We start from the raw sequence: 23,795 nt of genomic DNA, 5'->3' as shown, positions 1-23,795 counted from the left end.
CTGCATTGAGCTAAGCCCCCCAGTCACTGGTCAGTTCTGGAGAGGCCTCTGCTGCATTGAGCACGTGAACCACACTGCATTGAGCTAAGCCCCCAGTCACTGGTCAGGTCTGGAGAGCCCTCTGCTGCATTGAGCACGTGAACCGCACTGCATTGAGCTAAGCCCCCCAGTCACTGGTCAGGTCTGGAGAGGCCTCTGCTGCACAGAGCACATGAACCGCACTGCATTGAGCTAAGCCCCCCAGTCACTGGTCAGGTCTGGAGAGGCCTCTGCTGCATTGAGCACATGACCCGCACTGCATTGAGCTAAGCCCCCCAGTCACTGGTCAGGTCTGGAGAGGCCTCTGCTGCACAGAGCACATGAACCACACTGCATTGAGCTAAGCCCCCCAGTCACTGGTCAGGTCTGGAGAGGCCTCTGCTGCATTGAGCACATGAACCACACTGCATTGAGCTAAGCCCCCCAGTCACTGGTCAGGTCTGGAGAGGCCTCGGCTGCATTGAGCACATGAACCACACTGCATTGAGCTAAGCCCCCCAGTCACTGGTCAGGTCTGGAGAAGCCTCTGCTGCACAGAGCACATGAACCACACTGCATTGAGCTAAGCCCCCCAGTCACTGGTCAGTTCTGGAGAGGCCTCTGCTGCATTGAGCACGTGAACCGCACTGCATTGAGCTAAGCCCCCCAGTCACTGGTCAGGTCTGGAGAGCCCTCTGCTGCATTGAGCACGTGAACCGCACTGCATTGAGCTAAGCCCCCCAGTCACTGGTCAGGTCTGGAGAGGCCTCTGCTGCACAGAGCACATGAACCACACTGCATTGAGCTAAGCCCCCCAGTCACTGGTCAGTTCTGGAGAGGCCTCTGCTGCATTGAGCACGTGAACCGCACCGCATTGAGCTAAGCCCCCCAGTCACTGGTCAGGTCTGGAGAGGCCTCTGCTGCATTGTGCACGTGAACCCCACTGCATTGAGCTAAGCCCCCCAGTCACTGGTCAGGTCTGGAGAGGCCTCTGCTGCATTGAGCACATGAACCACACTGCATTGAGCTAAGCCCCCCAGTCACTGGTCAGGTCTGGAGAGGCCTCTGCTGCATTGAGCACATGAACCACACTGCATTGAGCTAAGCCCCCCAGTCACTGGTCAGGTCTGGAGAGGCCTCTGCTGCATTGAGCACGTGAACCGCACTGCATTGAGCTAAGCCCCCCAGTCACTGGTCAGGTCTGGAGAGGCCTCTGCTGCATTGAGCACGTGAACCGCACTGCATTGAGCTAAGCCCCCCAGTCACTGGTCAGGTCTGGAGAGGCCTCTGCTGCACAGAGCACATGAACCACACTGCATTGAGCTAAGCCCCCCAGTCACTGGTCAGGTCTGGAGAGGCCTCTGCTGCATTGAGCACGTGAACCGCACTGCATTGAGCTAAGCCCCCCAGTCACTGGTCAGGTCTGGAGAGGCCTCTGCTGCATTGAGCACGTAAACCGCACTGCATTGAGCTAAGCCCCCCAGTCACTGGTCAGGTCTGGAGAGGCCTCTGCTGCATTGAGCACGTGAACCACACTGCATTGAGCTAAGCCCCCCAGTCACTGGTCAGGTCTGGGGAGCCCTCTGCTGCAGAGAGCATGTGAACCGCACTGCATTGAGCTAAGCCCCCCAGTCACTGGTCAGGTCTGGAGAGGCCTCTGCTGCATTGAGCACGTGAACCGCACTGCATTGAGCTTGCTGCCACAGTCACTGGTCAGGTCTGGAGAGCCCTGTGCTGCAGAGAGCATGTATAGTACACAGCACTAAACTCACCGCCTGTGTCACCGATCAGGTCGACAAAGGCCTCCCCTGAAGAGAACGCATACAGCACCCTGCAATGTGCAATGTACTCAATGCCACAGTCCCTGATCAGGTCTCAAAGGCCTCAGCTGGTCAGAACGCATATCAGACGCAGTTTTGAGCTCCCCACCTCAGTCCTGTCAGCTCTAAAAGGAGTTTACTGAAGAGTACATACATAACTTCATGTTCAGTCCATACATACCCTGGGAAGGTGGTCCTGGGTGTTGTAGTTGGCATCATAGTCAGACAGAATATCCAGAACTTCAGAGTACATGTCAATCAGGGACTTCTAAAGCAAGAAAGAAGAGGCAAGGTTAGCAGACAACCACAGGCAGCAGACTGGCGCGCCGGATCTTTCTGGAGTGTGCATAATGCATCATTTATTATCACATGCACACCACCATGCACAGAATGGTTCATGGTCAAGAAACCAAGGAGAACAATGAACAGGGTTATGAGCCCCTTTTCTGCTGCTGATCACAGGGGTTCTGCGGGTCTCTGCTGGTTTTCTTAAAAACATATTTTGATAGATCTGAATTTATAAAATAAATCTTACGAATATGCCTGGGCAAGGAAATTATAGTTACACAATCAACATAACAGCAGTTTCCATTTCAGAGTCACCCAAAGTGGAGAACACTCATTTTCAATTTTGGAGAATAGCAACTTTCAATTCTGTGACCAATCACTGGTCGCAGGATGAGCTGCACCATGTGAATTTAGAAAATGTTCACACTGAACCACATTTCTACAGTGCATGTGACAGCCGTCTTTCACCCTCTTGATATATCACAGCTCACTTTTCATTTCATTTCCACTTCACACACTTTGGTCATATTACATACAAACCAATCATGATTCTTTTAATTAGTTAAGACAATCGCATAATTATACGAAAATGCTGTTTTTTCCTCTACAGTTCTGCCTACGCCTCTCAGTTTCGCCACCTGATCCATCATTGCACACTAATGATGAACCCGATTTTTCGTCTACAATTTGTGCCAACTGATTGTGGGGTTTTCAATCTGATAGACAGGTCCGGAGATGGAGAACAAACTGGCCTTTGTAGCCGAGAATATTGGTGAACTCACTCTTAGTAGTCATGGGCAAGGTAAAGAATGCTTGGATTTACGTTAACATATGTCCATGCGACTCCTTCAGTGAGTCGTGAGGTCATTTCAATTCAATTGTGCCAAATTACAACATTACACCAATTACTCCTGTGTCATTAAAACTTCGCAGAGGCCGAGCGATCTCCCAGATATTTCTGGGCATTGGAAATTGAGTCCAACAAGTCACTTACAGTAGTTAGAAGCATGCAAGTGAAACCCTAGGGTCACTAGGACCCTGGGGTATATTACATTGGTGCATGAACAATGATCCCTATAGAGTGATTCAGGCAAACTATAATCAATGCCAAAAGGTACTTTAGTGTACAAATAAAATGCAAATAAGCACAAATGCAATAAACAACAGAGTGGGTGCTAGAGACAAACGTGCTCGGTGCGGTTTGAAATGTGTAACACATGGGCGGTAAAGATAATCAAAGTGAGTATCAAAGCACTAAAGAATAGCACGGCCGGTGAATTATAATATACAATGCAATGAGTGCAAGTCGAATACATTACAATCCTATTGTAAATATGGGGAAATCATCAAGAGTGTCAAATAAGGAGCCAGAGAGAACGCTGAAAAAGGACAGAGAAAGAAACTATATTCGTCCTATCGTATCTTCCCCTCCTTTTTCCAGGCAGTTTCAAGAACCCCAGCGCATCACACACCTTATTCTTAATGAACCAGGTTTCCCTGTTGGTCATGCGTGTTTTTTTTTTGCAGTTTCGGAGATGTTTTTAGCCTTCTTTTTTCCTCCCCTTTCCACTTTTGTGACCGGCACCATACACATAATTTCTTTTCTATTACACTGCACATTGTGACTTAACACCTTGGCTGCTGTGCATTTTCCCCTCCTGTGCTGATATTTGATGTATCCTATTGTTCATGACGAGCTGAGCTCGTCATCAGCACAGCTCAACTGTGCCTCATGACGAGCTCAGCTCGTCATGAGCATCGAAAGGGTTAAGGAAGTGAGAAGCACACACCCCTTTGTTACTTCAAATGTGTACGTTGCTCTTTACTTACACCTCACATTACAATTCCTTCTTATTTTATTTGCACATTAAATTACCATTTGGCTTTGATTATAGCTTGCCGGAATGACTCAATTAGGGACCTTAGTTCATTAACTGACAAGTCATTTGAAGGCGTTTGTGAAATGTGGAGTTCACTGTAATCGAAGCTGCTGTGGTCCTTGATGCAGCTCTAGAAACAGAGTGGTGGCAGCAAATATCCTTGTTCTAGACCAACACAAACAAGTGGAAACCCACAGAATACGTTTTTGGAATGAAATCAAAAGAGCAGAAAGGATCACAAAATGCAATGGCGAAGGAAAAATATTCCCAAGGAAAAGGCTGACCCAGAAATGCTGTGGAGCCTCCCTGGTGCCGACTGGCAGCAGTCATCCACCTTATACCCGTCTGCCCAGTCTGTTTTTATTTTCAGTGGAGTTTGTAGACACCAGACAGCAGTTAAAAATGGAGCCTGTTGCAGATAGAACTGATAATAGTAAAAAACAAATACTCAAAAAACAAAATGTTCTATTCACTGTGTGAGGAATCTGGAATGAGCAGTATCTTTCAGAAAGATAATATATGGCACAAATCACACAAAGGGGGGATATTTTCTCACGTAAAAAGTCTTTAGGCATTCAGTGATCAAGGAGATCAGTAAAGATCTAATGATAGTCAGCGTACCCTGATGCTTCGAAGTCACCTTCGTATTCCTACAATATCTAACCTTCAATGTTCCTATAGGGTTGATAGGGAACCACGTACCTGCATGTCCCTATCATGGATAACGTTCCGTCACAATCCAAGTGAATTAACATACTCTCAAGTCTCTGAGGAGAATACAATACATTCACCCTCCTATGGTAAATAACCCACCTCCAATACCCTATGACACAGAAAACTCCTTCACACTCCTATTTACACTGTAAGAATTGTTTTCAGCACGTCATGCTGTAGATTCACATGCTTTGGATACTCCTGTTGGTTAGTATTGGGCTCACACATTACAACCTGTTTTTCTTAGAAGAAGCTTCGAGTCACGGAAAGTGATGCAACTCCTCTCTTAGTCCACAATGTGCATGGGCACCGACTCCACCTTAGATTGATTTACGCTCAGTGGGTGAAAGGTGAAATTAGGGAAGAGTTAACAACTATTATGATGTGTATTATAGGTTTCAAAAATTGTGAGGGCGACAAACGTGCTATCACTGCCGAATCTGCGAGGAGGGGTGGGCTTTTGTGAATATACAGCCCTACTCACTGCAAACGGATGCTCGTACAGTAACATTTTTGTTTGCAGCAAGTATGGTTGTAGATACACATGCTCTACATTGACTGTAAAACGGTTTCCTTCCAAGCCGTGGCTGGTGGGCAGATAATGTAGATGTTTGGAGGGATGTTCTCAGCAGTCTGGCCAACCACACACTGTTGTGAGGCAAGTATATACATTAAATAGTGCTTAGGAAAGGTGTGTGTTGTAGACCAGGTAGCTGCCTTGCAAATGTCTCAATGATGGGATGTTACCCCAAGAAAGCCTTGGTGCTTGTCTTCTTAAGTGTAGAGTGTGCCCTGGTGGTGCAGTGAGTACATGATAAGCTCTGGCATAACATGTTTGGATGGATTTGGCAACCCACCTAGCACTGCCACCTTGGAAACGGTGTAGGCTGTGCAAGTTTTGCAAAACTTACAAAGAACTGGTTGGATTTGCAGAAGGTCTTCGGCCTGCTGATATAATACACGAGTGTCCTCTTGACCTCCAAGGTGTTCAACGTCCTTTCCTCTATGGAATCATGGGCAGGATCTTTGGATTGGTTCTAATGACTTCCCCAATCTTTGTGCACCTGAATGCAGGGTTTCCGAACAGCTAGTGCTTGTAACTTCCCGATACGCCTGAGCGAAGTTATGGCTATTAGAAAGAGTAGCTTTCAGGAAAAAAACTGCAAGGTGCAAGATTGGAGAGGTTTAAAAGGTGGCCTATAAGCCTTGTGAGAACTATACTAAGGTCTGGGGGCGTCACCGTTTTCATAAATGCCTAAACCACAAAAACCCTGAAAAGGGACTGGTGTTCATTTTTCTGCACGCACGTTGACACAGATGCTAAGTGAAGGAGTACTGAGGTGGATGCAAGACCTGCCCCTGAAGAGGCAAAAGGTAACAATTGATGTCCTCAATCTTGACTTTGAATGGGTTTAGTTTCCCGGTGATGCTTCAAGTTATCTGCTAAACAATCGCTAGTAGTGGGCCTAGGTGCCTCATGCAACACGGCAATAGCAAACCTCAAGGAGGTTTATGTATCCGAACTCCAAGGACTCTTGAGCAGGGTCGCTAGGTGGAGCTGCTTGGAATCTGGATGCCTGATTTCGCTGAGTTATTGTCAGAAGGTCTAGCTGCATTGGGGACTAATAGACATCTCCAGAGCACTAAGTACCAGGGCTGCCTGGCCCAAGTTGGGGTTACCAGGAAGTAGGCCATGGACTCTTGCCTCATTTTCCTCACCACACGTGGGATAAGTGCGAGGAGGAGGCGAAGCTGGGGCATTTTGCGTTTTCTGGAGTGGCAAATAGGTCGATGGCTGGCGTTCCCCACCGCTGGAGGAATCCATGCAGGACTGGGACTTGCAGGTGGAGTTTCTAATTCAGGACTTGTCAATGCGTCCTGCTTAGCAGGTCTGCAAAGGTTTTGTCCATCCTCGGTCAGTGTTCTGCCAAGATGGATCTTGTTGCCGACTGCCCAGTGCCACACCTCCTGTGCTAGCGCAGATCTGGTGGAACTATGTAACACATGGCTGTCGCTGTCCGTCTTTATAAGGACCATGTTGCCATGAACAAGCTTGTACAAGGCTTGGAGGGCCAGGTGAATGGCCAGCTGCTCTAGGTAGTCGATGTGTCATTCCTGGTGGTAAGAGGTCCAAGTATCTTGAAGGGTCATTTTTGCCAAGACGTGCACCCCACCCAGTGAGACACATGTCGGTGATAATGGTCCCCTGCTTGAAAGAGTCCAAGAAAGGCCTTCTGAGCAATAGGGTTTTGATGTTCCACCACTGCAGAGAGCACCGAGTCGTTGCCTCTATCAACATTCAATCTTCCCACTGGCGCTCCAATTGGTACCAATGCCTTGCGAGACACTGTTGAAGTCAGCGCATGTTTAACCTGGCGTGCAGCACAATTATTATTCAGGATGCCACTGTACCCAAGAGCTTCATTACAGTTCTTAACCTTTAGGTTTGGTTCAGGGATTCGTAGAACACATGGCTACCCATGGGCATCCCAGGGCTGATGCGAAACAGGACAGGAAGATATTTGCACATGGATTTAGGGGAACAGCCATGTTTTGAGTGTCTTTTTGAAGGGCAGTTCGTTTTCAGTCAGTCAGAGCTCCGGATCCATGCTGTTCCACAGTTTGGGTACCGGGTGTGTGATTGACCTACCACCCCTCCTTACATCTCTTGATTCTGATTGTATTTAACAGAAATTTAGATCTTGACCCGAGATGGCGACGGGGTGAGTAGTGTGAGACCAACTTTTGCAGCAGAGTGGGGCCCCTCCCAAACATGGCTCGGTGAGCTAGTCATAGGGACTTGAATTTGATCGGGCCTGGACTGGGAGCCAGTGACGCTCCCTCAGGGAGGATCTAGCTAATTGGTGTCTGGGTATATTCAGAAGCAGTCGTGCAGCTGCACTCTGTACTACTTGTAGTATGACCGTGAGGTATTTGGAGGAACCAAAGTATACGGAGTTGCAGTAGTTGAGCCTCGATACCACCAAGGCCTGAAGGTCTTCCTGGACTTTTCTGGGAGCAGGCTTATTATTTTCCTAATCATATAAAGTATCCCAAAACAGGTACTCTGCAGTTTTTTGGCTTGGATCTCCATCGTTAGAACCTGGTCCAGCCACATTCCTAAGTTTTTTTATATATGTTTGGGGGGCTGGGATGGGCATTTAGCTGGCCAGGGTATCTCGGAGCGTGGGCTAAAGTTGCTGCCCAGGATCATTAGCTCGGTTTGTTCCCGTTCAGCTTGAGGCTACAGTCAGCCATCCAAGATCCGATTTTTCCAGGCAAAGGGGCTAGTGGCCTATGGTCCGAGTTAAGGGAATCTTAAATTGAGACCAATAGTTGTGTGACATCGGCATATGACACAATGGAGAGGCCAAACTCCTGCACTATGTGGGCCAGGGGGCTGAGGTATATATTAAAAAGGGTCGGGCTTAGGGATGATCCCTGAGGGACTCCCCAAGGTGCTGAGAAGGAGTCAGACATGATGCCGGCCTCCAAACATTGAAAGGATCTCCCACTCAGGAACTTTTGACCAATACTGCGTGGTGTACTGTATCGAAGGCCGCACTTAAATCCAATAATACAAGCGCAGCAGCTCTCCCCTGGTCTAGAATGTTTTTTAGTTTTTCTGTGACTACGAGTAGTGCAGACTCCGTGCTGCGTTTTGGTCGGAATCCCATCTGGGTCTGATGTATGATGCAACGGTTTAGAAAAAAGAGGCAGCAGCCGTTGGAATGCCATCACCCTCGGCTGGTTGGGATATGCTTTCCCTGTTACAGAATTAAACATCCAACCCAGAGAGGGCATAATTGTGACCAAGCACTTACCTGCTTCTGTGATAAATAACAAGCTCAGCTTTTGAATAATGTTATGCTCCTATGATGCGCAACATACCTTTATACTCTATGATGCGTAAAATACTTGAATGCTTCTATGATGAGAAACATATTTTTACACTCCTATGATGTTAAAGATACTTTTACCCTCCTACGGGGGCGTAACTTACCTTTAACCTCATATGATGCCTTTACACTCTGATACGTAACTCACCTTTACGCTCCTGTGGTGAATCCCTTTGTCATCCTTTTGCAGCACCAGTTTCCGCAGCTCTTTATTCTCTTTCTCCAAACGTTCCAGGATTCGCTGGTACTTCAGCTTCAAACAAGAAAAGGCATTTAAACTTTTATACAGAATGAATACAAACAACCTTTAGGGAGTTTAAGGTACAATATTAACCCTTTAAATCATTTTTTAACGCAGCATCTAGAAAGGGGTGGGGCTGATGTTGATCTACCAGAGTCCAGTTCACACTAGGTATTCAGGATAAAAAGGTGGGTTGAATCTCCACATAGTGAAATCTTGAATGGCTCCATGATCATGAACGTTTATCATGAATCTAACCCTCTCGAACCAAAATTTAAAACCCCTGCACTATTACTGGGAGCCTGAACACTGAGCATGTTGCCCCAGCCCAGCTTCAGTGCATCGCAAGCTTTCTTTTGTGCCAGAGAATTTGATTCAAGCTGGACAACATAACTCCAAACACTGTCACCCTGAGGAGGCTGTTCCACTTCACCCTGTCAGCGTATTCTTTCTGGGAGTCTGAGCGCCGTTCAAATAAAATCAGCTCTATGTTTAGAGATCCAGAGAGAACACACGCCCTTTCTAGTGCGACTCCCAGATTACAGGAGATCACCTCTTATTGGCCCGCTTTGGATTATCCCCATCTCTGGGCCTTTTTGTTTAAACACAATTTAGGTGAAAGCAAAGAGGAATGAGTTTGTTTACGGTTTCTTCTAATGCAGGTATTTAAAGACATGTCTTTAATTAATTACACAGGTCTAGTAATGTGCTGTTATTTACTGTCTTGAGTTTTATTGCTTTTCAATAGAAATTTCTGCCCACTCAGTCAAGACCTATATTGTATGAATATTTTCAATAGATGCCTATGTTATTTTGCATTTTTAATCGAGTGATCTAGACCTAATAAGAGGAATCATGATTTTAACAACTAGGATAACACATTTCGGGCAGCAACTGAATAACCAAGCAAAGCAGAAGTTCAGACACAAACATGGCATGTGATAGCATGCAGAACAGTGCACACTGAGTGCAGAAGAGCAGCAGATACATTTAGAAGGGTGTGCTCCTCACCTCAGTGTCTGACTCTCCAACCTCTAGCCAAAGGAATGCAGGCAGTGCACGTCCACTATACGGGGAAGCTGCCTTCCCCTCTCTCTTGGAAAGTGGATATGCAGACGCATCCACAATGGATCCCAATTTGCTATTACTGAGAGCCAAACCCGAGGATGAACATGAGAAGACATCTGTTCCAGGATTGACCAACTCTCCTTTTCAATGTTTGCGTCACCTACTCATATTTTCTCACATTGCTAGGATTTTGCGGTTACTGCTTTCTTTGAGTGCAGCCTAAAGCTCTCCATCTGTCCCCATGTGCGCCCAGTCATCACTTTTCGCTTTTCCCTGAGTTAAACAGCTGACCCTTGCTGAAGGGGGGATCTTTTGGTAGCCTAAAACTGGACCAACTGTTTGTGTGATTCTAGCGATACCTAATATCCCTAATACAGAACCATCTTCACACTCCTATAATGATGTTTCTTTTTCTAGTTTTGCATCTTCAAAATGCACTCTCTGAAAAATATATTTTATAGTCCTAAAATCGTGCATAAAACCCGTCCTTTACCTAAAACTGCTGACTGTTGCCACTTTTTACTTTCAAATAGTCAACTCCTTCCCTTCCATCTTCTGCTCGTCTCTGAGCACAACCTACTCTAAGCCATCTGAATTGTTGCCTTATTCTCCATTTTTGTACTGCTGCAAATTGCCCACAACTCTTACAAGATCTTCTTTGAAAGTCATAGGTCTGCAATCTACCAATACCTAATCCCTTCTAGATCATGCATTCACTCCGACAATCTGCATGAGCTCACGTATCCCTTCCCGACAAATAATCAGCCTATCTAACTCTTAGTCATTTAATATACGACGAAGAAACTGGAGTGAACGCACGGGAAGGTTTGCCTGAGCACCCAAGAGTAATCCTGGTTACCAACGATAAATAACACTGAACTAACTGCTAACCGTTGGCTACGGAGCACCATCCTACCAGGAGTAATTACTATACAATACAACGCTGCAGTAAGATAAATATAAGCATGTTATTTCTTAACACTGATACAGGAGCAAGACTTGAACAGTTAAACACCATAACAATCCGGTGACGTAAAAAGGGCATTGTTTATGCATTTGAGGCAGTGAAACTTATTAACATAAACACACACACACACACACCCATGCCGAGGTTCACACTGACAGAACATCAAGAAAAACACATCAACCTCAGGGATTCATACTGACACTAAGAGATCAGATTAACATCAATACCGGTGCAATGGCAGATGGAAGTTTACTTAACAAAGGAGGGTCAAGAAGTCTTCTGAACGTTCTCAGAGAGGGGACTGAAGGTTGTATGTGTGGGTGTGTGATGGCCTGTGTGTGCCCCCCTATGCGAGTATGTGTATGTGTGTGTGTGTGTGTGTGTGTGTGTGTGTGTGTACCTGTGTTTGTGTCTGTGTGCATGTGTATGGAGTTATGTGTATCGGGAGAGTGCTCCTGGTAGCAGGTGTATTGCAAGAGAACAATGGCTTCAGAGATTCCTTCCATTGATTGAGGGGACTCTACTCACAGATTTATTCCTTCGCTCCATCATGCCACCAGAGATCTGTAGTTTTTGAACCAGTCCACTACAACTGCGCATGGGGAAACCTTTAAAAAAGTAAGATTAGGGGATGTGTGGAGCTGAGTGAAGGCCATCTTTGAGATGGATTAGCTGAGCATCAGGTAAGGAGACCATGTCCAAAGTTGATCATGTAGATCACCATCACCGGCACATCCGTTCAACGTTAGACATAAGAGGCAGTCCCATTTCCTGTATCAGTTCAGGTTAGCATCAGGCGCTCTTAAGGTTGTCTTAAATGCGAGTGTCAAGGTGGACCATGGAGTAAGGAGCGATAACAAGAGACTCAACGTTAACGAGACGCCTGTTATCAGACCTCAAATATTTTAAATTTTCTAGCACGTAGCATAGAAGTCTGGCACTAGATTTAGTCGACAGATGGAGATATTCCTTCTACTTAGAGTTTAACTCCATCTTCATGTGGCCTCGGTGTGATTACCTGCATTTTTTAGGAGATTCAAGACACAAAGCTGCGTTTGCACAGTGGTTGTAGAGTCACTGAGTTTGCTTTCACACACATGATCTGAGTGTACAAGAAGCGTCTAAACTCTCCGGTCATAATCTGTCTCGGCGTTTGTTGACACTAGGCCCCAACAGTTTTTTTTGGGGCCCTAGACATTTTTCTATTAATTAGTACCGGCTCAAGTGCTAACAAGCACAAGAAGCCATTAATGATTTCTCAACCACTGACATGCAGCTGGGAAGAGACCATCACTCCCCAGTACTCACTATCTCATAGGGCCGTGCAAACTTTCGATCACACATAACTTTTAACGCGTATAAGTTAGTGTTGCCCTCCTCTCTCTACTCACCCATAAGTGCACAGGATCAGCTCGGGTAGGACATGAACACAACGTCCCACTATCTCGTGCTATCCCAGCTCTATACATGCCCGGTTTTCCTCAGTGTTATTGGTACTGCCCAACAACCACCCCTTCGTCTGTACAACCACTCTTCTCGCCCCCCCATCTGAAGCAAAGCACCAGTCAATGCAATACGTGGTTTGCTGTGCATAGCCGTTCCTGCACCTGGCAACCTAAATGGTGGACCCTCAGCTGCGTGCAGCGATGAGACACATATTTAGTTGTGCTGCTCTGTGTGCCTTCCACTGCAATGAAGACAAGGTCATTTTGGTGCCTCTGTGCCTCACTGAAGCAGGGTGCCTGGGTTCACAAAGAAGTGCTCCGAACCACTGCTCAGGTGCATCATCAGAGTGGAACAACGGCTCTGCCTGTCAACGAAGAATGGCTAAAGTCAAGCAAACAGGTGAGAACGGCCTTGATCACCCAAAAGGTAAACTAAAATGACATTTATCATCCTGCTCCTCTATCAAAAGCACAGGGATAATCGTTGCTCTAGTGTTAAGACCATGTTCACCAATGAATTAAAGTCAAAGGGGTGACCCTGTGTCTCTCGGAGTCTGGGTATTGTTGATATATAGTCTACAAAAAGTTAAGTTTGGTGAAATCAATTACTTTTAAATCAGAACAATAAGGATGTGAACATTTCTTTTTTTCTTAGTCTAAATATAGTACTAAACACACCACAAATATTCTTTGAGTAAAAAAAAAAAATATATATATATATATATATATATATATATTATATATACACACACACACACACACACACACACACACACACACATACATACATACATAATGCTCCAAAGGTGCACACACAGGTGAGCGAGCACTCCAACAGCAATTGCCCCAAGAGCATTTATTGGTGTAGGCAAGTTTACAACAAGCGTGTTCATTACCCAGTCCAATCCACCATTTGCCTGACGCGTTTCAGAGAGATACTCCTTCCTCAGAGGCTGTGGAACTGATTGTGCGTTAGGGCACCGCCCACTTTATGTAAAAGCCTGTGGATAGGCCACCCCTATGGGCACTGTGGGTATTGTAGTGTCCAAATTTAAAATCCTTAATGGATGTGCCAATAATACTGCTGGTGAGTAAAACAGCCCACAGATGGGCTGCAGCCTTTTGAAATTGTATGCAACAGCAGTAATGTAGTGCACCAATATGAATAGAATTTCATTAACAACATTACAAGTCCCACAATTCAACGTGGGCTCATCTGAGCAGCCCATTAGAGGGCGTTTATTTTTAAGTGTGGAGGTGTGTCAGTATCGCACACCGGATTGTCGCGCCTCTGAAGAAGTGCAAGAAGCACTGAAACGCGTCAGGCATAAAACGACAAGTACGCTGTAATTGCAGATCGGCATTCTGATCTTGTTTTCACCTTAATAAAAGGCTTAGTGCTCACGGATGTGGAATGAGTCTTTGCCACATGGGCAAATTTTGGAATAGATCTATACATACATACATACATATCTTTTTTTTCTTTTTCATTTGGTGAGTAGGGCTGTCACAACCCTACTCACCTAAACAACCAGTTAATCAGTGACTGATGTGACACACAGTGACATAAGATGGGGCAGTGGTGAACCGACAAACACTACATGGATAGATAAATAACAAAACAATCAAAACATTTCTGTCATATTCTAAAGTTAAAAATGGACAAGCAAAGTAAACTATTCATGTTTACAGTGACTAGGAACATGAGTAGATTGTACGTCGACGTTTCGACCCTGGCGTCTATTATTGAGAGAGCATTACGTAGGGTCTTCTTCAGGACGAAATGAACCACGCTGTGACAGCCTAGTTGTTCCAAAATAGAAATCATTAACTCCTCCAATCCAGGATGGAGGCAATAGTAGGAAATATATCAGGTCACCATAGATGCATCATCATAATGATTAGCATATAAATCCAGAAACGGCATCGGTAAGAGCCTCACTGGGACACCGATCACTAAAACTCATAGGTGGGGGCAGAGACGATTTATTCAGTCTCATAAAATAGCGTTACCCAAGAATCCAACCGTTGGCAACAGTATTACGAGTGGGCAGCTCAGGCGGTGGCTGGCACACTTTAGAGGAACAAGCACTAGTGTGAACAACAGTGCTGATTTACTGAGCCAATATATTAAAGCAGCAGTTGTTACTGTTTGGATGCGCAAATTGTATAAAAGGGGGTGGTAATGGACGGAGCATCCGAACCAATCAAACACTCACACCCAGTCAAAAGATCTGGGTTTAATCCATCACCGTTCTTCAGCCCACTCTGCCACCCCAGTTCAGAAATGGCTATATGCAAATCAGTCTGACCCTGTGCCTCATGGGAACAGTCCAGCCCGAACTGCCAAGCCATGCCTTCCCTGGACCGGAAACAAGCTTCCGAGGACCGGTCTCTGGCATTCCAGCCGTCTTCAGCCTGGCTTGCTTGAATCCAGTGGCAAAGTGAGCAAGGGACTCACGTCTGAGCATACCCCGCCACACTTATGGTGGCCAAAAGCGGTACAAAAGGGGGTGGTAATGGACGGAGCATCCAAACCAATCAAACACTCACACCCAGTCAAATTGTATGCCATTCAAGACAGAACTATTACGTTGGTAGTGGTGACTGAACCAATAATGGTAGTGGTAATTGTCGAAGTCATAATGTAGTGTTGATAGTAGTGCTAATGGTGGTGGTGATAGTGGATACGATGGTGGTGGCAGTGAAGTTGACAGTGGTATTTGTAATGGTGCTGGCGTTGTTAATGATGGTAATGGTAATGGTGTTGATAGTAGTGGTATTGGTGGTGGTAAGTGAGATAGTGGCAGTGAAAGAGATGGTGCTAATAGTTATGGTGCTGATAAAGATTGTGGTGGAATTAATGACAGTAGTGGAAATGGTGGTTGAAATAATAGAGTTGATAATAGTACTTATGGTGACAGTGGTGGTGGCAAGGGTGTTGGTGGAGATGATAATGATGGTGGTAATCATAAGGGTGCTTGTAAATGTTGTGGTGGAATTAATGAGAGTAGTGGTAATGGTGGTTGATGTAATGGTGTTGATAGTGGTAATGGTGGTGTTAATGGTGGCGTTCATAGTGATGGTGGTAATTATAATGGTGCTGGTAAAGTTAGTGTTGGAATTAATTATGGTTATGTAATGGTGTTAATAGTAGTGTTTATGGCAGTGGTATTAGTGGTAATGGTGGTGGTAAAGGTGGTGGTAAAGGTGATGGTGGCGGTGATGGTGGTAATCGTAATGGTGCTGCTAAAGGTTGTGGTGGCGTAATGATAGTTGTAAATGTAAGACGGTGTTGATAGTAGTGCTTATGGTGGTGGTATTAGTGATAACGGTGGTGGTGGTGGTAAGGGTGATGGTGGCGTTCTTAGTGATAGTGGTAATCTTCTGGGTGTTTGTAAAGGTTGTGGTGGTGTTGATGAGGGTAGTGGTGGTTGAAATAATGGTGTTCATAGTAGTGCTAATGGTGGTAGTATTAGTGGTGGTGATCGTAGTTGTGGCAGTGGTAGTTATCTTAATAGTGCCAGTAAAGTTGGTGGTGGTGTTATTGAGGACAGTGGTAAATTCAGTGAAGTAATATATGAATAAAATCCTCCCTGTGACGGGAAATAGGGAGCTACAACTCCATTCCCAGATGCCGGGAGAAACTGGGCAAGAGAAATTAAATACACCGCAACGTAGTGATAACTGTAGAAGGTAAGAGTCAATTATGGCATTTAAGTTGAAACCCTAATGATACAAGTTCATTATTGAGGGAACAGTTTCCGACGATAACATTATATATGTTTTTTTAATAGACTAAGACGGATGCAAGTTTCTTTACACCACTAGAATCTCTGATTTACTCTATGATATTGAGTGATGATAAATCTTCTATAAGGTAGGAAAGTGTTTGAAAATATTATAATTACTGAACAAATACTTATGCATGGTCTGACCTTGCCTTGCCTGTTAAGGGGTGACAGAATTCCCCTCTCATTTATTTATCTTATCGATTAGAAAATCGACATTAGCAGTCCTGAGGTAACTGCGTCCAAAGACTTAGCTTTATGTTACTTTCTTCACTTGGGTTGAATCAATTTAGGCTCACTGTGTTCTCGGTGGGAAGCTTTGACAATATTGTCACAAAGTACACAATGAGAGTCACGCTCAATAAACTTGGATTGTATTTTATATAAAAATTTAAGTGTTTGATAGTACTATGGAATGTTGAAAATATGGTGTGATCAGAGGAAAGAATGATTATACCTTATATGTTAACAAGGTTATGCATATTTCTCATGCATGTGTCACAAATTTGATCAATGTTATGCGCACAGGGTTGTTAGTAATGTGGGCTCTTTAAACATGGATTTAAAAGCGCTTTAGAATGTGGTTGTAAAAGCGCAATTTGTATAATTTCCAGCCCTGACGAAGCCAAATGGTTTTCCTAACCACGGCGAAACGCGTTGGCAAAAGGGAGTGGATGAAATAAAACTAAACAAAAGACCTTCAAGAGCCTAATGGATTATTGTGTTATGAACGAATAATGTTTAGATTGGATTGTGATAATGTAGGTGTGCTCCAAAATTTTGTATGGGCAAGAGAGCAGCTTGGCAGGGCGGAGCTCTGAGAAGAGAGCTGTCATTCGCTTGAGCCAGACCGAGCCACTGTACGCTGCCAAAGCTATGCATGGCATCGCGAGGAGGAGGGATTAGCAGTGGGAAGAGAGAAGTGGTGGTAAGGGAAAGAGGAGGAGAAAGTGGCGGTGCAGGCAAAGAAGTGGATAGCAAATGGAAGGGATGGGGCAGGAAAGGTTGGCCTGAAGAAGTGTTTGATGATAGGCGCACCTGGACCAGAGGTAACTGTTTAAAGTCTCAAGATTTATTTAAAAAAGTGCCCCAATCTGCATTAGAGCGTCCATCGAACTCCGGTTTGTCCAAAAAATTTAAGAAACTGGGCTGTTGCATTAGAAAAAACAACACAAAAAAGGCTGCTTTTTGCATGTATTGCATTAAAGATGTTATACTTTATGACTGGCTGTAAAATAGTTCCTCATGCATTGTACTGCAAGCCTTCGATAGAAGGCAGACTGATGCAGCAAACAGCCAATACCATGAGCAGAAACCGTAATACGCCTGTGGGTGGGCCCACAATACCCCTGTAATCATATGTTTAATAATTACTTACAAATCATTTGCTAGATAGAAAATACTTTCCCTTGTCAGGATTAAAAATATGGGGCATAGCACTTTTGAACACTGTTTTGTATGCAATTTAAACACTGTATGTTGTGCTACAGGTGAGACTGGTCCGGAATGCTGCCTGCGTTGCCACCTCGGTGCGCACCCCTAGGCCTGTCCACACTTTTTGGGTAATTGGAAGCATGTGTTTAGTCGCATACTAGATTCTAGATTTCTTTTTTATTTACAAATGTGCCATAAGACTTTCCGTTTCCATATTTGTTGCTCAGAGGGGACGGGAGTAAAAGGGTTGGCCAAAAACCAAAGAACTTTAGGACTGTAGAAGGGGTATCCAGGGGAATCAGTGGAGAGAGGGCGATGACACAAAGGATTGAAATTTCATCATATGCAACACCCCTCTTACAGCTGGATTTCAAGGGACGGAAACCACAAATGCACCACTACTATTGAGTCCTAAATGGAAAACCCTGGTGGAAAAATAAACTACTGTATGCCCTTAAATGCTTGTGCTTAGAATAAGAAGTACTGAGCAGAAATGCTATGCTGACTCTTACCTACTTCCATGTACAACACATGCACACACTTGTGCCACGTACATCACCAAATGCATAAGTCACACTCACGAGTCACATACACCATCAGATACAAACAGACACACGCTTTCAAATGCACAGGAGACCAAGATGTACATTACATGCACAAGTCAGTCAAACACAGCATAACACATACAAAATGCCACCACGAATGTCATCATAAAACATGTCACACTGCCATGTAACCACCACGTGCACGAGACACCACCATGACAATATCACATACACACATCACTGACATGTGTGTCATCACAAGCAAACCTCACTAACACGTACACAACGATTCGTGGTACCTGGGTTCTTAGGAGCTCTTCTTGAAGCTGATCTGCTTTTTCTCTTTCCGTCGCCTTAAAAATAGAATCATAGAAAATAATGTCAAATTTTAAATAAATTAATCATTCTGTTACACTACAGTTAGTTGTTTTCAACCTATTGAGAAAATGTTATTAAAAAAAAACAAACAAAAAAAAAAAAAGATCAACTGTATGCTTGTTTATGTGCCCTAACAGACAGGATGCTCGGAATCCGTGTCCTATCAGAACCATAGGTTCAGGGGTTGCATTTCCTGTGACAACCACATGCTCAGGTACAGTATGTCCTAACAGCAACACACTCGGGAGAGTGTGTCTGGTGACAACATTGCCTACCCCCATTAATGGGACCAGGGTGGATTGGGACTGCAAGGAGGAAAAGAGAGTCAAACAGAAGAGTCTGCAGTGTGGTACCCTTCAACCTCCCTCACACAGAGCTTCCCACATCTTCTATTACAAAAGTATGTGGACAGTGCATGTGCCTCATTCAACCTCCCACACCTGCTATGAGAAGGAATGCAAGAATGCAAACCCGGATCAGCAAAATCTAACAAAGTTCCCCTAGAGGCAAAACACAATAATTTTCCCCCATAGGCAAAACCTAACAATGTTGACCTAAACGCAAAACATAATGATGCCCCCCTATATGAAAAACATAATATTGAAACAATCATAATTTTCAGCTGGGAGCTATAAACATTACAAATAACTTCTAAAACTAATTTATTCATCTATTTTATTGAAAAAATAATTAAAATTGGTAACGGGGAGGGGGGGCGCAGCCAGAATGGCCGAGCAGCCTGATGCTCTATCTCGGCTGCCTCCACAGCCAGACTCTTCATGTTTTATCTCGCCAGCGAGGGCTCCAGGCCATCCGGAGAGTGCTCGAGGCACCCTCTCCAGGAGGGCTAGCGAGTGTGGAAGATGGCTGGCCCGATGTAGCAGATAGGAGGACGGATACTTCCTTGGCCCTCAATCATGCCTGCAGCCTAGTACGGATGATGGTGGAGTCAAGAGCACCAAGACGCGCACCTGTGCAGCAATGGGCGGCGCTTTGGGAGACGCAGAGTCCTGTTCGCCTCGTGGCAGGTTTGATAGCGGAAGGAGGTTGAAGCAGGGGACACTGCCGGTTGTAAAGGCCTGGTTCCCGATCAGGTACCGGGGGGCTGAGACCCCGTCTGATAGATAATGGTGGCTTAGGAGGGTGACCAGCGTGCTGTCTGACCTGCGACTCAATGGGAAGTCCCTGAGATCAAAGCACAGTATGGGTATGAGCACCCCCCTCCCGCCCCGGAATTGACTGGTCACTCAGGGCATTATGCAAGCCAGGGTGAGTGGAGGCACACCCCACCCCCCCCATCATTGACTCACTGATACTGCTAGCAAATGAGACGGCCTATTCTGGGACTCCGGGGAGTGGGGGCTGTGGCTGGCAAGAGGGGAGGCCAACCGATAGCCCATCATATGCCCCCAAAGAGGAAGTGGGTTGAGGCTGCCTCCTTGCCTACTTTTATTATAATATTAAGGCATTAGATCAGCACGGAATAATTACATGCACTTATGGGAAAAGCGTAGAATGCCCATTTGATAGTATGGAGGTTACAGTAAACGATTTTAACCTGATATGTGAAAAAGTGATGTGGTTATCTAGCAGCGCATTGAATGTTAATATCTGTTTAATTAATTCTTACAGTTACCCCTGATGAAGGGCCCCTGGAGGCCAGAAATGCCTTGGGTTGTAATAAACTGCTTAATGATGAAACATGCCTTCAGTGCGTATTTTTGAATGAAGAGGTTCAGATGGCCCATCAAGGATATGAGAAATAGTGGAAAATTGGCTTTTCCTTATTCGTGGATGTATCAGATTAAAAATGACTAAAGACTTGAAAATAACGGATCATAAAGGATTAATTTGTATGAAAATAGCAAAAATGTTCGCAACTGCATAAGCGACAGTGCCATGGTTTGGGGCACTGATCCAGTGCCCTGTTATAGTGATTCAATGTTACACGTGTCTTAGGAGCTGGGCACGTAACCATTGAGCACAGATATCTAAAAATGAAGAGGTGGATGAAAAAAGGTGTGCAGCCTAACCCCCCCCCCCCCCATATGTCCTTGCCTACTTGGTCAGATCCAGACCAGACCCTGGGGACACTAGCAGCTCCGCGGCACAGGCACAGCTGTCATGCCGCAGCTCCGCAGCGCATGCACAGTCGTCATGCCTTTCAACCAAATAAAGTTAAACAAAAGAGATTTGCCTACCCTTCATGTATTTTGGTTTTTGCAATTACTGAAAGCAACAATGATAAACATGTTTCTTCTGTTTACCATGGAAATTTAATTATCATTCCATTCATTATTTTCAATTTTTTAAACATGTATTTGTAGGTGAAAAAGGTTACCATTGGCTTTTCAACTTCTACTCACATACCACAATCCCATAGTAAATAGAAAAATAAATTATATCTATAAAAGACAAACAATTTTCAGTGATAAAATAATAATAATTGTCAAAAACACGTATGCAAGTTGATGAGTTCAATACAACAAACATATACCACATTTATAACATTAATACATTTTGAACAATAGTTTTTAGACAGAAAAAAGACCAGCTTGTCGGTTTGAAATGAATATGAATCAATGCGCCTTGTTGTACTACAAGGCTTGTGCCGACGCGTTTCGAGTCCAGGTATTTGATCACCAAACTCTCTTCAGGGCTTTATTAGTCTGATCTACAAATGAAACATTTTGACAACATTATAATCATTAAAAAGGGACCTCTCTCTATTTTAAATTAGTGCACTTTCTACCATTGTGTTTTAAAGAGTACCTGAATGAATAATTTGTCATGTCTCGTCTTTTTAATATTCCGGTGTTTGTCGATTTATTTAGGAGCGCAGGTGACATCCGCCAACTACCTGCAGGAGAACATATTTGACCTCTGTCAATGCGTCATTCGGCTTTTACAAGTTTGAAAAATAGTCACTGGAGGTACTACATACCTGCGGAGGGCGAGAATCGTGAAGTAATCTTAGACCTTGTTTAAATCATGCCATGGGACTTTGATTTTCTGAGGGTTTTTTTCTGGAAATCAAACATTGACGTTTGTTTAAAAGCCAAAGCTGAATAAAGTCATAACCGATGTTATAAACTAAAAGTGAAATTCAGCGCTACCTGAATGAGCTGTTAATCGCTCGCGATATCCAGTTCAGCAGCGCGTTGCGGTTTGGACAACCACACTCTGTTCTTCGTTTGCTTTCTGCAACAAAATAACAGCGTGGCCGTGAGTGTCCACCTCCTTAGGCGTTTTATTTTCTTAAACTAATGTCGAGCGTGCAACACTCACCACAGTATGAAGCTTATGTTCCCAACACCAGGACGCCCCATTGTTTCGGGGTGCGATTCAGTATTAGAACCAGTGTCTAAGTATATTGATTTTTTCCTCAAACCTTTTCTACAAGAGGTGGATTCGTATCTAAGGGATACCACAGATTTTATAACAAAGATTGAGGACACAGCATTCAATGAGGCGACTCAAGTGATGGCGACATTGGATGTCGCATCACTTTTTACACAAATACCCCAGGAGGAGGCACTTGAGGTAATGGAACTATACCTTGATCAACGAGAACGTCCCCATCGTGTTCCAACCGAGTTTATTATTCAGCTGGCAGAGGTGACCCTAAAAAACAACTATTTTAAATTTGAAGACAGGTTCTATGTTCAAATCAAAGGCACAGCTATGGGTTGTCCATATGCTCCGGAGATGGCTGTGCTTTATATGGCGGCTTATGAAAAAAGATTACAATCCCTATAAAGCGCACATCTTACATTGGCTGAGGTACATTGACGACATCTGGCTCCTGTGGCAGGGGAGCCAGATCGAGCTCAATGATTTCTATGGCTGGCTCAATACCAGACATAGAGATATAAAGTTCTGCATTCAGTCCAGCAAAATAAGAATGACCTTTTTAGATGTGGAAGTCAGTGTACATGACCAAAAGCTTAAAACATCATTGTATAGAAAGGATACTGACAAAAATACAACTCTACATTTCAGGAGCTCACACCCAAAGAGCTTAAAAGAGAACCTTCCCTATGGGCAGCTATTGCGCATTAGGAGAAATTGTACCGAGTTGTCTGATTTTGAAAATCACGCTACGGCCTTTTGTGATGCGATGATTTAAAGGAGTTACCCCAAGAAATTGTTGAACCATTCAAAAAAAAGGGCTAGATACACGCCAAGGGAAACATTGTTGCATGTAAAAGAAAAGCAAGAACTAGAAAAACTGGTATGTGTGACTACGTTTGGTCCTCAAACTAATCAGTTTAAAAAAATTGTGCTTAGAAATTGGCACCTATTAGAGAATCTTGAGGTCCCCCTACAAAAACCAATATTCGCTATTAAGAAAAACACGAGTATTGGACAACAGATTGTTAGAGCAGATGTCTCTATTTCCAAACCGAAAAGTGACTTGATTTCCCAATGGAATTTAAAACCTATACAGGGTCATCGCAAATGTGGCAATTGCGTGGCATGTAATCATACCATTGAAGGTTCAGAATTTATCCATGATGGAGTTAGGTGGAAACATGAGCAATTTACCAATTGCAGAACTAAAAGTGTAGTGTATGCCATCCGCTGCCCCTGCAGTCAAATATACATTGGCAAAACAAGCCAGCAGATAAATGCCAGAATAACACTGCACAGATCTCGCAAAAAGAACAAAGTGGCCACAGCACCCATGGTGGAACACTTTTTAGAAGAGAAGCATGGGGAAAATGATTTCCAGAAAAAAACCCTCAGAAAATCAAAGTCCCATGGCATGATTTAAACAAGGTCTAAGATTACTTCACGATTCTCGCCCTCCGCAGGTATGTAGTACCTCCAGTGACTATTTTTCAAACTTGTAAAAGTCGAATGACGCATTGACAGAGGTCAAATATGTTCTCCTGCAGGTAGTTGGCGGATGTCACCTGCGCTCCTAAATAAATCGACAAACACCGGAATATTAAAAAGACGAGACATGACAAATTATTCATTCAGGTACTCTTTAAAACACAATGGTAGAAAGTGCACTAATTTAAAATAGAGAGAGGTCCCTTTTTAATGATTATAATGTTGTCAAAATGTTTCATTTGTAGATCAGACTAATAAAGCCCTGAAGAGAGTTTGGTGATCAAATACCTGGACTCGAAACGCGTCGGCACAAGCCTTGTAGTACAACAAGGCGCATTGATTCATATTCATTTCAAACCGACAAGCTGGTCTTTTTTCTGTCTAAAAACTTTATTGTTCAAAATGTATTAATGTTATAAATGTGGTATATGTTTGTTGTATTGAACTCATCAACTTGCATACGTG

At 44.2% G+C, this 23,795-nt stretch overlaps 1 protein-coding gene across 6 annotated transcripts in view; it reads right to left on the bottom strand.

Moving 5' to 3' along the window:
- The window catches only part of OPA1 (OPA1 mitochondrial dynamin like GTPase), a 298,318-nt gene that overhangs the window by 189,701 nt on the left and 84,822 nt on the right, over nucleotides 1–23,795 (bottom strand). For all 6 annotated transcript variants that reach the window (XM_086949083.1, XM_086949085.1, XM_086949084.1 and 3 more), the window contains 3 exons: nucleotides 18,410–18,463; nucleotides 8,768–8,872; nucleotides 2,020–2,106 (listed from right to left, as the gene is read on the bottom strand). In XM_086949083.1, the coding sequence (XP_086805209.1) occupies nucleotides 2,020–2,106; nucleotides 8,768–8,872; nucleotides 18,410–18,463 (246 nt within the window). The remainder of the gene's footprint in view (nucleotides 1–2,019; nucleotides 2,107–8,767; nucleotides 8,873–18,409; nucleotides 18,464–23,795) is intronic.

Source organism: Lissotriton vulgaris, unplaced genomic scaffold (assembly GCF_964263255.1).
Source record: "Lissotriton vulgaris unplaced genomic scaffold, aLisVul1.2 SCAFFOLD_1311, whole genome shotgun sequence".
NCBI lineage: Eukaryota > Metazoa > Chordata > Amphibia > Caudata > Salamandridae > Lissotriton > Lissotriton vulgaris.
This window is presented reverse-complemented; position numbering and strand designations above follow the sequence as displayed.